General features: G+C 36.7%; 1 protein-coding gene across 1 annotated transcript; it reads left to right on the forward strand.

Moving 5' to 3' along the window:
- MARS2 (methionyl-tRNA synthetase 2, mitochondrial) lies at window positions 1-2,184 on the forward strand. The gene has a single exon (XM_068969147.1). It carries the CDS (start codon window positions 1-3, stop codon window positions 1,780-1,782), a length of 1,782 nt encoding a protein of 593 aa, XP_068825248.1. The 3' UTR covers window positions 1,783-2,184.
- Window positions 2,185-13,550: the final 11,366 nt, after the last annotated feature.

The following is a 13,550-nucleotide window of genomic DNA, read 5'->3' on the forward strand; positions in this document are numbered from 1 at the left end:
ATGCTGCGAGTTTCTGCCTTCCGGCTGCTAGGACGGAGGGGCGCGAGTAGGGTCTCGCTCTCGGAGGACTTTAGCTTACGCCACTACAGCTCGGGCCCTCTTGGTGTCCGCGACGATACCCGCGACTCGCGCGCCTACTTTACCACACCCATTTTCTACGTGAACGCAGCGCCGCACATCGGGCACCTGTACTCCGCGCTACTGGCGGACGCCCTGTGCAGACACCATCGCCTCCGAGTTCCCAGTGACGCCGCCACGGGATTCTCCACGGGTACCGATGAGCACGGCCTGAAGATTCAGCAGGCAGCCGCCGCCGCGGGCCTGGCTCCGTCCGAGCTGTGCGACAGAGTCTCTGCCCAGTTCCAGCAGCTTTTCCGGGAGGCTGACATCTCTTCCACAGACTTCATCCGCACCACCGAGGCCCGGCACCGGATAGCTGTGCAGCATTTCTGGGGGATGCTGAAGGCTCGGGGTCTTCTCTACAAGGGCCTCTATGAAGGTTGGTATTGCGCCTCCGACGAGTGCTTCCTGCCTGAAGCCAAGGTCACCAGGCAGCCGGGCCCGTCGGGGGATTTGTGTCCTGTATCTCTCGAGAGCGGACACCCGGTCTCCTGGACCAAGGAAGAAAACTACATTTTTAGGCTTTCCCAGTTCCGGGAGCCGCTCCAGCAGTGGCTGCGGGGCGACCCTGAGGCCATAAAACCGGAGCCATTCCATCACACAGTCCTTCAGTGGTTGGAGGAGGAGCTGCCGGACCTATCAGTCTCTCGAAGGAGTAGCCACTTGCACTGGGGCATTCCGGTGCCCGGGGACGATTCACAGACCATCTACGTATGGCTGGATGCCTTGGTCAACTACCTTACTGTAATTGGCTACCCAAACGCTGAGTTCAAATCTTGGTGGCCGAACACCTCTCATATCATAGGCAAGGACATTCTCAAATTCCATGCTATCTATTGGCCTGCCCTCCTCTTAGGGGCCGGCATGAGCCCACCACACCGCATCTATGTCCACTCCCACTGGACAGTCTGTGGTCAGAAGATGTCCAAGAGCTTGGGTAACGTGGTGGATCCCAGGACTTGTCTTGACCGCTATACGGTGGATGGCTTCCGCTACTTTCTTCTTCGGCAGGGTGTCCCCAGCTGGGATTGTGATTACTATGATGAAAAGGTGGTTAAGTTGTTGGATTCCGAGCTGGCAGATGCTTTGGGAGGTCTCCTGAACCGATGTACTGCCAACAGGATCAATCCTTCTGGGATCTACCCGGCTTTCTGCACTACTTGCTTTCCCAGTGAGCCAGGCTTGGTGGGGCCATCAGGTCGTGCTCAGGCAGAGGACTATGCTCTAGTGAGCGCAGTGGCCACTTTGCCCAAGCAGGTAGCAGACCACTACGATAACTTTCAGATCTATAAGGCTCTGGAGGCAGTGTCCAGCTGTGTCCGGCAGACTAACGGCTTTGTCCAAAGGCATGCGCCATGGAAGCTGAACTGGGAGAGCCCCGTGGATGCTCCCTGGCTGGGTACTGTGCTTCATGTGGCCTTGGAGTGTTTGCGAGTCTTTGGAACTTTGCTCCAGCCTGTCACCCCAAGCCTAGCTGACAGGCTGCTGTCTAGGTTGGGGGTTTCTTCCACAGAGAGGAGCCTTGGAGAGCTCCATTTCTTGTCTCGATTCTATGGACATCCATCACCTTTTGAAGGAAGGAGACTGGGACCTGAAACTGGGGTTTTGTTTCCAAGACTGGACCCGTCTAGGTCCTGGCTGGTAAAAGCCCACAAGACCTAGAAACTCAGTTCTTATTAGCTTGTTGTCAAAAAGTAAATTTGTTATTTTCTAATTTTTTGCATTTTCAGGGAAATTATATTAATGCTTTCTAAAGTGTTGCATCAAATGAGCACATAAGTAATGTCCCTGTGAATTTTGATAGCCTTTCAGGAGCCTACTCCCTACTTTTCAGTTCTGTGTGTCCATTAACCACTGTCCTTTGTACCCCAGTGTCTCTGAGATGTCTCCAGGGGTAAGAGACAACTTTGCTGATACTATTCCTTCTCATTGTGTACCTCCGTCCAAACCACAGTTATTTGCCCAGACTACCTCTCTTGGCTTGTTTTTCATTGGCCTGGCCTCTGCTAGGCAAAATGAGAGTGGGGGTTGGAGGCCCCCTACTTCAGCTTTTACTTTGTTATATATGTTGAGTCTCCTGTTGAAAACATTGTTTCATTAAACCTTTAAAAACCAGTGTCCTAGATTAGATGATTTTTGCCTATGTTTATTTTTAATTCTTAACAATCTTGACTCCCAGTTTTGCTAGTTAATTTTCCAGTAGTTGTGCTTTGTACCATTATACTTTAACCGGTAGATGGCTCTAGTCTCACATATTTAATTACTTAATGAGGTTTTAGAATATTTAAAATAAATTTTCTGCTTTGTAAGTTTGTATAATTTAAAGAAAAAATTTTATTTTCTTAAAATAAGGATAACTGCAATCACTGCTGTTTTACAGTAAGCAATAAAAAAGATCAAAATCCTCATTTCAGACTACTGAAAAAGGACATTCACTGCATTAGATGTTTAGTCAGCTAATAAGTAACTATCACATGTGTTTGGACCATGATAAATTATAAAGCTCTCCTGATTTACTTGGTATGTTAAAATTTTTTTAAACTTTTAATAACATTAGGTTTACAGGTGTGATTTAAAAAATCTATAGAAAGTTCAGAAGGGTAATCTTTTCTTTATATTTCTTGGTCTTAATTTTGTTATCCACATATATAATTTACCTTATATGATTTCTTTTGGTCAATCAGTATGTATAATACAGTATAGAAATTGTGGAATAGTTATTATAAATTTAATACATTTACTTTCAAGTAGTTTTTATTATTTCTTTTGCTCCTTTAACTTATTAAAGTTTAAAAGTTTTCTAAGTACCTTATTCAGATCAGTTCTGTTGCGTTTGTTGAAGGTGATGGTGAAGGGAGGAAATGATCAGTGCTCCAGGAATCTCAAACTGGACTTAGGGATCTCTCCGAGGCTCCATAAGAGAACATCACAGAGAAGATGTTAGGGTATCAATTTATACAGTGACTACAACATAGTAAGCCAGCATTATTTGCCCAGACTACCTCTCATGGCTAATCTCATAGGTGATTAGACAGCTAGGGCAAAGTTTAAAATGGGAACTTGCCTTGAGATATCCATTCTAAGCATGGTAGCAAGCAGAGAGAGCTCACTATGAAGTAAACTATTGTGCTAGTAGTTCCCCCACATTTATTCCGGGTGCTACTGTTCAGCTTCAGTTTCTGTTTATTAGGGTAGTGAGAGATTTCTGGTTGCTTGGGAACATTGCTTAGAAAAGAATGCTTGAAGGCATTCTAAGGGTGGAAGGACCATTTCTACCAGTGTTCTTTAGCTCCTCCTTATTCTTCATAATGTAATCTTGGGCTTTCCATAGGACATATTCCAGTTATCTGCTGGGATTACTAGGGTAGATTACTGGGACCTAGGATGGCATATAATATCTCTTGGGGCTGGAGAGCAGAGCAGTGAAAGAGATGGGATGTTTACATGGATGAAGGCAAACAGACTTGGAAAGCAGTGTTGATAACCTCTGCCTTTGTAGTGCCATTATAAGTCTTACAGCCCCTATCATGAATGGGGGGACAGTGTCTTTCACTGGAATGGTCTTTGCTATGGCCTAATAAGCAGAGACATTACTTTGCCGACTAAGGTCCGTCTAGTAAAGGCTACGGTCTTCCCAGTGGTCATGTATGGATGTGAGAGTTGGACTGTGAAGAAGGCTGAGCGCTGAAAAATTGATGCTTTTGAACTGTGGTGTTGGAGAAGACTCTTGAGAGTACCTTGGACTGCAAGGAGATCCAACCAGTCCATTCTAAAGATCAGCCCTGGTATTTCTTTGGAAGGAATGATGCTAAAGCTGAAACTCCAGTACTTTGGCCACCTCATGCGAAGAGTTGACTCATTGGAAAAGACTCTGATGCTGGGAGGGATTGGGGGCAGGAGGAGAAGGGGACGACAGAGGATGAGATGGCTGGATGGCATCACTGACTCGATGGACGTGAGTCTGAGTGAACTCTGGGAGTTGGTGATGGACAGGGAGGCCTGGCGTGCTGTGATTCATGGGGTCGCAAAGAGTCGGACATGACTGAATGACTGAACTGAACTGAATGCCGGTTAGTACACTGCACCTTGGCTTGCTGGGTGTTAATGGAGTTCCATTTGTGCAGTCTTGTCATTTGTGTAGGCACTTAAGTTCTACCAGAGTGTTTGTGGTAGCAGAGGACACAGGAAAACAGGGGGAGCCGAGAGGAAAGGATATAATTATTACAGAAGACAGGATATTTTGAGTGAAGAAATGTGGTAAGTTGGATAGGACTTACTCTGTTGTGATATGGAAGATGAACCAGTTAAGATTCTCTGCAGGAGGCAGAATAGGTAAAGCAGGGATCCTTTGAGTACTGAGTTGGTATGTTCAGTTTGATTGAGCAGTTTAAGAATGGCAAGTAGAGGATAGGTGAAACTTAAAATTGGAAGACATGCACTTCTAAGAGAGTACACCTTAACCACTTTGTGGGAAAAGATGATAAACTTGTATGTAGACTTCTAAGAATTTCCCTGTTCCAGAACTGCTAACACCTTATCTGGCATCTTGTGGATTCCTTGACGAGAAAGGAAGTTTCTCCCAGTATTACCCTAAGGCTCTCAAATATTGATATTCGGGTATTTTTGGAGGCAGTATTGCAGGAGGTGATAAGAGCACTGATCAGGTGTCCATGGAATGTCATGTTAAAGTAATAATAAGCTGTCAGCTCAGAAGACTACAGTCTGCTATGAAGTCATGCAAGAAGTTGTGGGCAATGTATATATGGCACCATTGTATTAGAGGGCTATTCTACAAGTGAACTCACAGATGGACACCTCAGAAGTCAGAAGACCTATGGCTATATGGGGATCAAGAATAGGCAGGAACAAGAAATAGTTACAGTTTCATTTCATTGAAATCTCACACTTATTCTGGAAGTAGGCCTTATTATTTTTCTTGAGCACCTGTGTGACTCTATAGGGACTGAGAAGAGCCTGAGGAATTGAGTATTAAGTTGATCACTCAAGAAGGCTTAGGCTGCTACATGGGCTCTCAGGTATAGACCCTTACACTTAGGTAAAGACCCCCCAACCCCCCATAGCTGTATCTATTATTGGCACATAACTCTTTGGATCTGGGAAGTTCTGAAACTGAAGTAAAGCCAATAGTTGGTCAGGTTTTGGGCCTCCAACTAGGATGAAATAATCATGAACTTTGAGTAGCAGGCGGCAGTACTGAGCAATCAACAGACTGCTTCTTGGGCATTATGGTAGGGATAGTTTACTGGCTATCTGTTTCATCCCTGAGCGCGTGGGTAGTTGCAGTGTCAGCATGCATTAGTGTAACTTTGAGTTACAGTGGGGAAGCAGCCATGTCTCTTGATTAAGACTTGGTCCATAAAGTTACTGTATAATATTTGTCTCCTGGAGGCAGTCCCCACCCCATCCATAGTTCTACCAGATGCAGAACAACTGTTCTTGCTAATGAGGTCTGGGATGCTGTAAACATTCATAGGTCCTTGTCCTCATTTTTTGCCAGAATGAATATCAGTGGACCTGAAAAGATGTGGACCTACTGGCAGTGATGTGTCTGTTTTTGCTGCAAAAGTTAACTAGTTCAGAGAGATTTCAGGGAGCTTGGGCCCAGGTGGAGGTAACCAAGATTACAAATTAGGGGCATCAGTTCTAGAACAAAGCCTTGTAGCCCCTTGCAAAACTAAGACGGTATAAAATATGTCATTTCAGCATAACACAGTTGGCCCTGTGCCTTGTTCTTCTAGGAGCTTTAGATAGGGTTGGTTAACTTCTATCAATAGGAACACACTATATTTGGAGGTTAATATTGCTGGAAGGCCAGAACAGTAACAACCAAGTTAATTAAGGTCAATTAGTGAGGATTTTAACCTTTCAAGGAGAGGGTCTTACTCTTTTTTGAGGCAGAGGATAAGAGAATCCTAGCCTAAGCTGCTTTCTTCTATCAAGAACTACTTTGGCTTGAGGGGAAGGAAGCAGACAGTTTAGAGGTGAAATTGACTTCTTAGTTTTACCCTGTATAGATCCTGTGAATTAAGAGGAACCATCTAATGGAATAGTTGACCATATTTAAAATACTTTGCTTTAGATTACATTAATTATATTAATCAGTTTCTACTTAAATTTCCATGATGAGTAAAGGGGATTGGGAAGAGGTATACACCAAGAGGATCTTCCTGTGGTATAGACAACTACAAATAATATACTCTCTACTGTGCTTCTTCTCGTGTATAGCTGTTGGGAGCTTCAGCCTTACTTGGATCTTCACCAAAGTAAGGTGAGACTAGAGAAGTTCATCCTTGGCTATGAACTGTATTTCACTCCCATTTGGTCGTGACACAGTTTATTCACCATAAGTCCACAGCTCCTTACTTAAGAACATGATGGTATGAAATGTCAGGATGTTTCAGGAAACCAAATGTATGATCTGCAAGAAGAAAATAACTCCAAGGAAAGATGAGATCTGCCTTCACGTCATTAAGGATTTTTGGATGAAACATTTGCAGAGGGCCTAGAAGACTCACTTAGGTAAGCTGAAGGGACAGCTCTAGGAATAACTGGAAATGGATGATGCCAGTTATCTTAGTGTATGGTATGGGTAAAATGGTACTAACCTCTATGCTACCACTCTCAAGGTACATATACCACTTCATTAGTTGACACTTACTGGTTTATGGGATTGAACAGGCGGTGAACCTTCGAGAACTAGTTTATGATTGATACAGATATGAATCATTGTTTTATTCTCTTAATACAGTCAATAAAAGTGTGACTAATTATACATTTTCCTAATTAAAATATTTTAAAAGGATAATAACCTTTACTTTGGAACACATTAAATATGATAGTGTCAGTAGTTTGACTTCCTTTGAAATAATCTAGAAATATCTACTGGTTAAAAGGCTATAAATACTAAAAATAAAAAGTTAACAAGCATGTTACACAGTTTGGTTAATCACTAAAATAACACAACTGGAATGTATTTCTTCTTAGCCAGATGAAATGTTAAAGAACTCAATACAACAGAAGACAGGAAGGTGAAAAAAAGAGCAAAGAAAAATGAAAAATATGGTAAAAGAAAACCCATAATGGCATGGCAGAAATTAATACAAATATATTGGTAATTAAAATATCATAGGATGGACTTTCTGTCAAAAGGAAGCAATATTGAAGCTTAAATTTTAAAAGTTAGCTATATGTAGTTAAAAGGTATATACTTAAACATAACAGAAAATAAGACATGAAGAAACATTAGGCATATATTAACCAAAAAAAAAGCTGGCATCATAATAGTAGACAATCTATTTTGAAGGGATAATCATTACTAAAGATGAAGTGAGACTGAATATAAAAATAACAATATACCAGTAAGTTTTAACAATTAAACTTGTATAATCTAACAGCCTCAAAATATAAAAAGTTAAAATTGAAGATGACAAGAAATGTTCAAATTTGGAAAGAAATTAAACTGCCATTTGTGAGTTCTGAGAAACTAGGCAATGAGAAAGTAAAATAACTTACACTATATGTTAGCATTTCAGTCTTTAATGCTCACCACTTAGTGTATCATCATTTCTAAGGCTAGAAAAAAATGAAAAAGTTATAGCAGGTAAGGTTTTGTGACTCTTAAAACCTTGTCTTTTTCCATGCATGCTTCTGTGAAAATAATAACTTGCTTTTTCAGTAGAAATGCCAACAAATATACCTGTTCAGTGAGTCCTTTCTGGATTATTAAAAGAGAACAATCCCATGGCGATAATTTTACCAATTTTTCTGTTAATTCAATAATAAGTGAAGGTGAAGGGAGAGGACCACCAGTTCTGTGTTCCTTATTTGTGTTCTCATTTACTCTTTCCATCAACCTTAGTAAGTATTCCTTTAACTCTGTTTAACTGATAAGAAATTGAGACACCAAAGAAGTTAAGTAACTTAGCTAAACTTAAACAGTTTATAAAACAAGCCTAGACTCAAACTTGTTTTAGTGCCAGAGCCTCAGCACCATCCTTAACACCAACACCACAACAATCTCTGGGTGTACACTGAGCCTTGTACTGTGAGGAAGAGGAAATAGTAAAATCAGATCCAAAGATCTGAAAATGAAAAGTCTAAAAAAGAACACTTAATTAAAATACATTAATCAGTGTTTCAAGATGAGTTAGTTCTTGATAGCTAGATTATGAAACATACAAGTGCCAAAAAAGAAACCTAGGAAAAATACTTACCTTGTAATGAAATATATTCCTTTTCTTGCTTTCAACAGTTTCCTTTATATATGCTGCTTATGTGTATTGGTGTAAATGGTTAAAAATTTTAATAACTCTATAATCTCTTTTTTCTTTTTCCTTAAGATTATTGTTTCTTATTTTCAGAAGTGTTCCAAATTTTTGAATCCAACAGTTTTCTACGTGAAAGTATGTTGTCATAAATTCATGAATCCAAGTATTAAAAAATGACATTTTACTAATTAATACTTTATACATTTATCTCTAAACATGAAAACATGGCAATATTCAAGTTTTACTTGAATTAACTATTATAGTAATAAAGCCAGAGAATTTTATTAGAGGTCACACTGAAACTTTTTCATTTCATACATACAGTTTTAATACAAATGAACTTATTAAAAGACATCTACTTACTAACAATTTAAGTTGTATGACTTTACTGAACATTTATTACTATATTCTTATGACTTCTTTCCTAACAAGCTTGCAGGAACCAGATTAAATGCCCTTGACTCCAGTTACTACTAAAGCAAATAACCACCCTGTTAGCTAAAATGCCACATATTGGATAACTACTGGTAAATTATATCTGACATATGTCACATATGCCAGTCAAGACATGTTTTAACTTCTGCAAATTCTATATAGACTTTATTATGAATTTCATAAAGGACACTGTCATATTTTACTTTTTTAATGAAATGTAGCTAAAGTTGGACATGGGCTACACCCTGAAGAAGTTTAGGATGAAACCTATGTGTATATAGGTCTCTTGGTTATCATCTAAATTGTATATTAAAGTCCTTGTTAACTTGGAAGCTAGGAACAGCTACATCTTTATGTTATGTTTTAAGTAATTTCTTCCAAATGCTTTAAATTCAAACTATCCAGTCCCATAGTTAGCAAGGCATGATGGGTACTTTTCCAGTATTTGTATGGTAGATTATGAATTGCTAATAGAATCAGAGTGAAATATTATAAAAAGTATCCTACATAGTCTACATAATCTACATTCTTAAGATTACCATTAAAATTCACTTACTAAAGGAATTTACAAAGGCTTTCCTAACGCAAAGAATCTTCAGTCTTGGTAAATTCAAATTATTGCATTAACTCTTTATATTTAAATTTTTATAAAACTTATTCTATGGAAACTCCCTAAATTTTTAAAAAGAGAAACTTTTTAGTCCTGAGTTCAGTTTCATTTTACAACTCATTACTGGAATGTGATTAAATAAATGTTACAGTGTATAAGAAGCCCATTTTGGTATTATAGAAGAAAATTGTTAAGTACTAAGATAAAATGAATTGTTTGAAAATATGTATGGTTAATTGCATGAAAGTTGATGGTTGGATGTTCACACCATTTTAAGATTTGGAAGGAGTATTTTTTGCTGAATGTAATAGAAATATTCTTAATGTTCATGATGACATTGACCCAGTTAAAAAAGTTTATTAGTTAATAATCCTCAAAGAATAAAGTTTTTTCTTATTAAAATGTCCACATAAAAATCAGCTTCTGGAAGGTAGTTAATTCATAACAGATTTTAAGTAAAACATTTTTAGATGTAACTAATGTCATAAAATCAGTTTTCTACCCTAAGAGTATATAGCACATCTTCCTTTTTCCATAATGTATTAAGATCATCTAAAAATGAATCTATCAGTTCTGGGACACAAAGAATGTCCCAATATAAATGTATAACAGTTTTTACACTGTAGCTAAGTGTAGAAACTAAGAAATCACCCTAATCTCAGACAGAAAAAAAAGGAAAAATAGTGAAAACTTACTGCTTAACTAGTGAAGTGTGAAAGAGACTAACCAAATTCAACCAAGTTATCAAAACCCATCATCGGTAAGTCTGTAGAGGTAGATGTTTTAAATATTCAGTATGTGAGGACAGGTAAGTCTGAGCTTGAGTTTTAAACAAGTCATTCTCTAAAGACAGACACATAGATAGGGCACAGGCATAAAAATGTATTTGTAAACATAGGATTGTTGCTGAGTTTATTTTCAGTTTTCTTTCCACATAGACATTAGGATATTAAATGTGTTATTTTACTGAGAACTATTCTCATAAACAATTGGATACTGCCTGAATAAAATAATCCTACGGTTGACTTTATAGGGTAGGAAAAATTTACATCTATTAGTATCTTTTAAAAAATAGTTTGCATAATAGGAATATTACTAAGGATGTTAGGAAGTTTCTTTTATGTTGTTAAAAGTATGTTATAGAAGTGGATATTGTGTAGCTTTCTTTGCTTTGGTACCAAAGTTAAGACATTTTGAAAACTAAGATCTTAAATATGACTAGCAAGAAACACACTGAAAGTATTAAAAATAATCTCAAATTGTTACTGTATACTTTAAAATTGTTATACTTTAGATTTTTTCTCCAAAACAAAAAAGACATGCTTTTTTAGGTAATACTTTTTATATTAATTAAACATTTCCTTTATGTACTGTCATTGGTTGTTTCAGAACTATGAGGCTAAGGTTTAGTCTTCTTAGTTCATTTTTATATCATGACTTATAACGACATGATAATTAAAAGCTAAAACATTGATCTCATAGTTATTAAAGCTGCTTTTGCTATCATGGATATGTTATATTAGCTATAAAATAAGAGGAAAACATCACAATTTAAATGGAACAGGTTTTTTTGGGGGATACATTAATACTACCTGCATTTAAAAAATATTTTATATCTGAAGAGAAAGATGAAGTAACGTAATCTTTACAGAATTTAGTGAATGCACTGTGGAAATACAGGAAAACATTTTGGCGAAGAGTACATTTGCCTACAATATATTACCTAAGAAAAATACCAATGTAAATCTGTTTTTGAAGCAAAATGCAATTATTCTTGGACTCCAGAAATTTATTAAAGTTTTAGAAAAAAATGCTTTGGTGTATACTAAATAAGCCTGAATTATAAATATGGGATTAAAATGTATACTGAAAATACAAGACAAGTGGAGTAATTAGATTGTTTCATGATTTTTTTTTGATTAGGGCTCTAATTATAGAACACTGGACCATAACAAACAGCATGCTTTCAAAATTAATGTAGGAAAATAAAATATTCTCAATAGATGGATTGGCCTTTGGATGTGTCAGAGTATCTTTGTATTATTTATTCTATAACTGTGCTATATTATATCTTATTCCTAAACATAAATATTTTAGCCCAGAAACATTTTGGTGAAATACTCCAAAAATATATACGTCAATGGTGGTTCATTATTCTTTATGAGACAGGGTTAAAAAAACTTAACTCGTTATAACTGGGTTTTCTTTCTAATATATAAGAAAGTTTAATATATAATTAAAAAATATGTAATTCTTACTCTTTCTTAATAGAGGTGCAAACCAACTCTAGTTATTTGAGTGGACATGAAATTAAAATAGTGAAAAAAAAAAAGACTCCTAGCATTGTGCAATCAAATGTAAATAAATGATATAATAAATTTCCATGTAGTCAGTTTATATATTGCTTATTTATGTAATAATTTCTATTTTTATTATTAAAAATAATATAATGTTTTTGCAGAAGAAAATTGGGATATATATTAAACAGGCAGCACTTAAAGAGAAATTGGCATGGCCATTTTTTAATTTAAAAAGTTCTACTTAGTGTGGTGTTTTTTTAATAATAAATTTTTCTAATCTGTAAAAGCAGACAATCAAGCTTTGTATTTAAAAGGTGAAAAATAATGTTATGCTTAAGTTTTACTTAGTCCAAGTTAATGTTTTGAAAGTCCAGAAATCTCACAAACTAAGACCTGAATGAAAGATACAAAGGAATATTGACAGTGTCACTGTGTTAAAAGAAAAATGTATTGAATTGTATATGATATATGCAGTGAATGCTTATACTTGCTAAGATGCTATAAGAACCCTTATACTTATATGAATAACAAAAGATGGCAAAAAGCAGATATGCAGATACCTTTAAGTATATTTAAGAATAGTGTCAACTTTAGCCATAGTAATTGATATAAAATACATGGTCATATGAAAGATTTCCAGATATTATATATACAAATTGTCTATATATTAATATCTGGCAAAATTTCTAATGTAAACCTAGAATTTGAAAAGTTTTATCAAAAATATTTAATGTAAGTAGAATATAAACAAACCTAAGTATAATGAAAACAAAGTAATGTGGAAGCTAGAATCTTCTATAGATATTATCTCCCTAATAAGATAGTTTTTTTGAATTTATCTTATTGCAACAAGTGACTTGTTCCTATGTATATTCTATATATATGCCATGCTGTGTCTAAAAAATATAAAACATCTGGAATAAAACTGTAAAATCCAAACACCAAAGATGTTTTTAAGTGGCTGTATATGACATCATGTGGATAAGAGCCAGATGATGACCAAACTTTTCAAACTTTATCAAGATACTTGTTCTATATATATAACCTTTGTTTGTTACAGATTATAAGTCTGTGTTATTTAAGTGTGTGTGAATTAATAAAGGAAACCATGATTTTATCCTGTACTTCCAGTGTTCTGGCTACTAAGATTTTTTACCTCCCTTAAAAAAGCAAAAACATTTACCCTTAGGCACATCAAAATCCCTCATATATGTTACCAGACCACACATGGCTCTAGTTGTTTTCTATTACTGGATAAAACAGTTATCCGAGACTCTACTTAACAGAATCAGTGGAAGAAGGTGGAGTAAGAATTGAATCCTCTGCTCTGATATCTTTTCTAGGATGAAAGTGTGGGCTTCAAGAATATCAATCGAGGTTTCAAACCTACAGATGAAGGTTGAGAAAGCTTCTTCTCACAGAATGTAACATTGGTTCCTATTAAGAGATTTAAAGAAAATTAGGGTTTTATGCATAGTAAATGGCTCTTATTTTATTATTACCAAAGGGAAAGATTTTTAAAATAATATTAACGGGGCCTGGATTCTGAGGAGAGAAAGGTGTACTTTAGGAAATTCCCATGAGAGAGAGTAGGCTACTTTATAACCTGCTTAACTGGAAGGCATCCTAGGGCTATAAAAAACTGCAAAGGACCTGAGAATAGCCATATCTAGTGGCATTTCTAAATTATTATGTTATACTTCCTTCTTTGTGCCAGCCCTGAACTTTGGTAGAGATTCGTTAAAAAAAAAAAAAGACACTGATATACACAATTAGAAGGCAGATCCTATGATTTAG

This window comes from Capricornis sumatraensis, chromosome 3 (genome assembly GCF_032405125.1).
Source record: "Capricornis sumatraensis isolate serow.1 chromosome 3, serow.2, whole genome shotgun sequence".
NCBI classification, from domain to species: domain Eukaryota; kingdom Metazoa; phylum Chordata; class Mammalia; order Artiodactyla; family Bovidae; genus Capricornis; species Capricornis sumatraensis.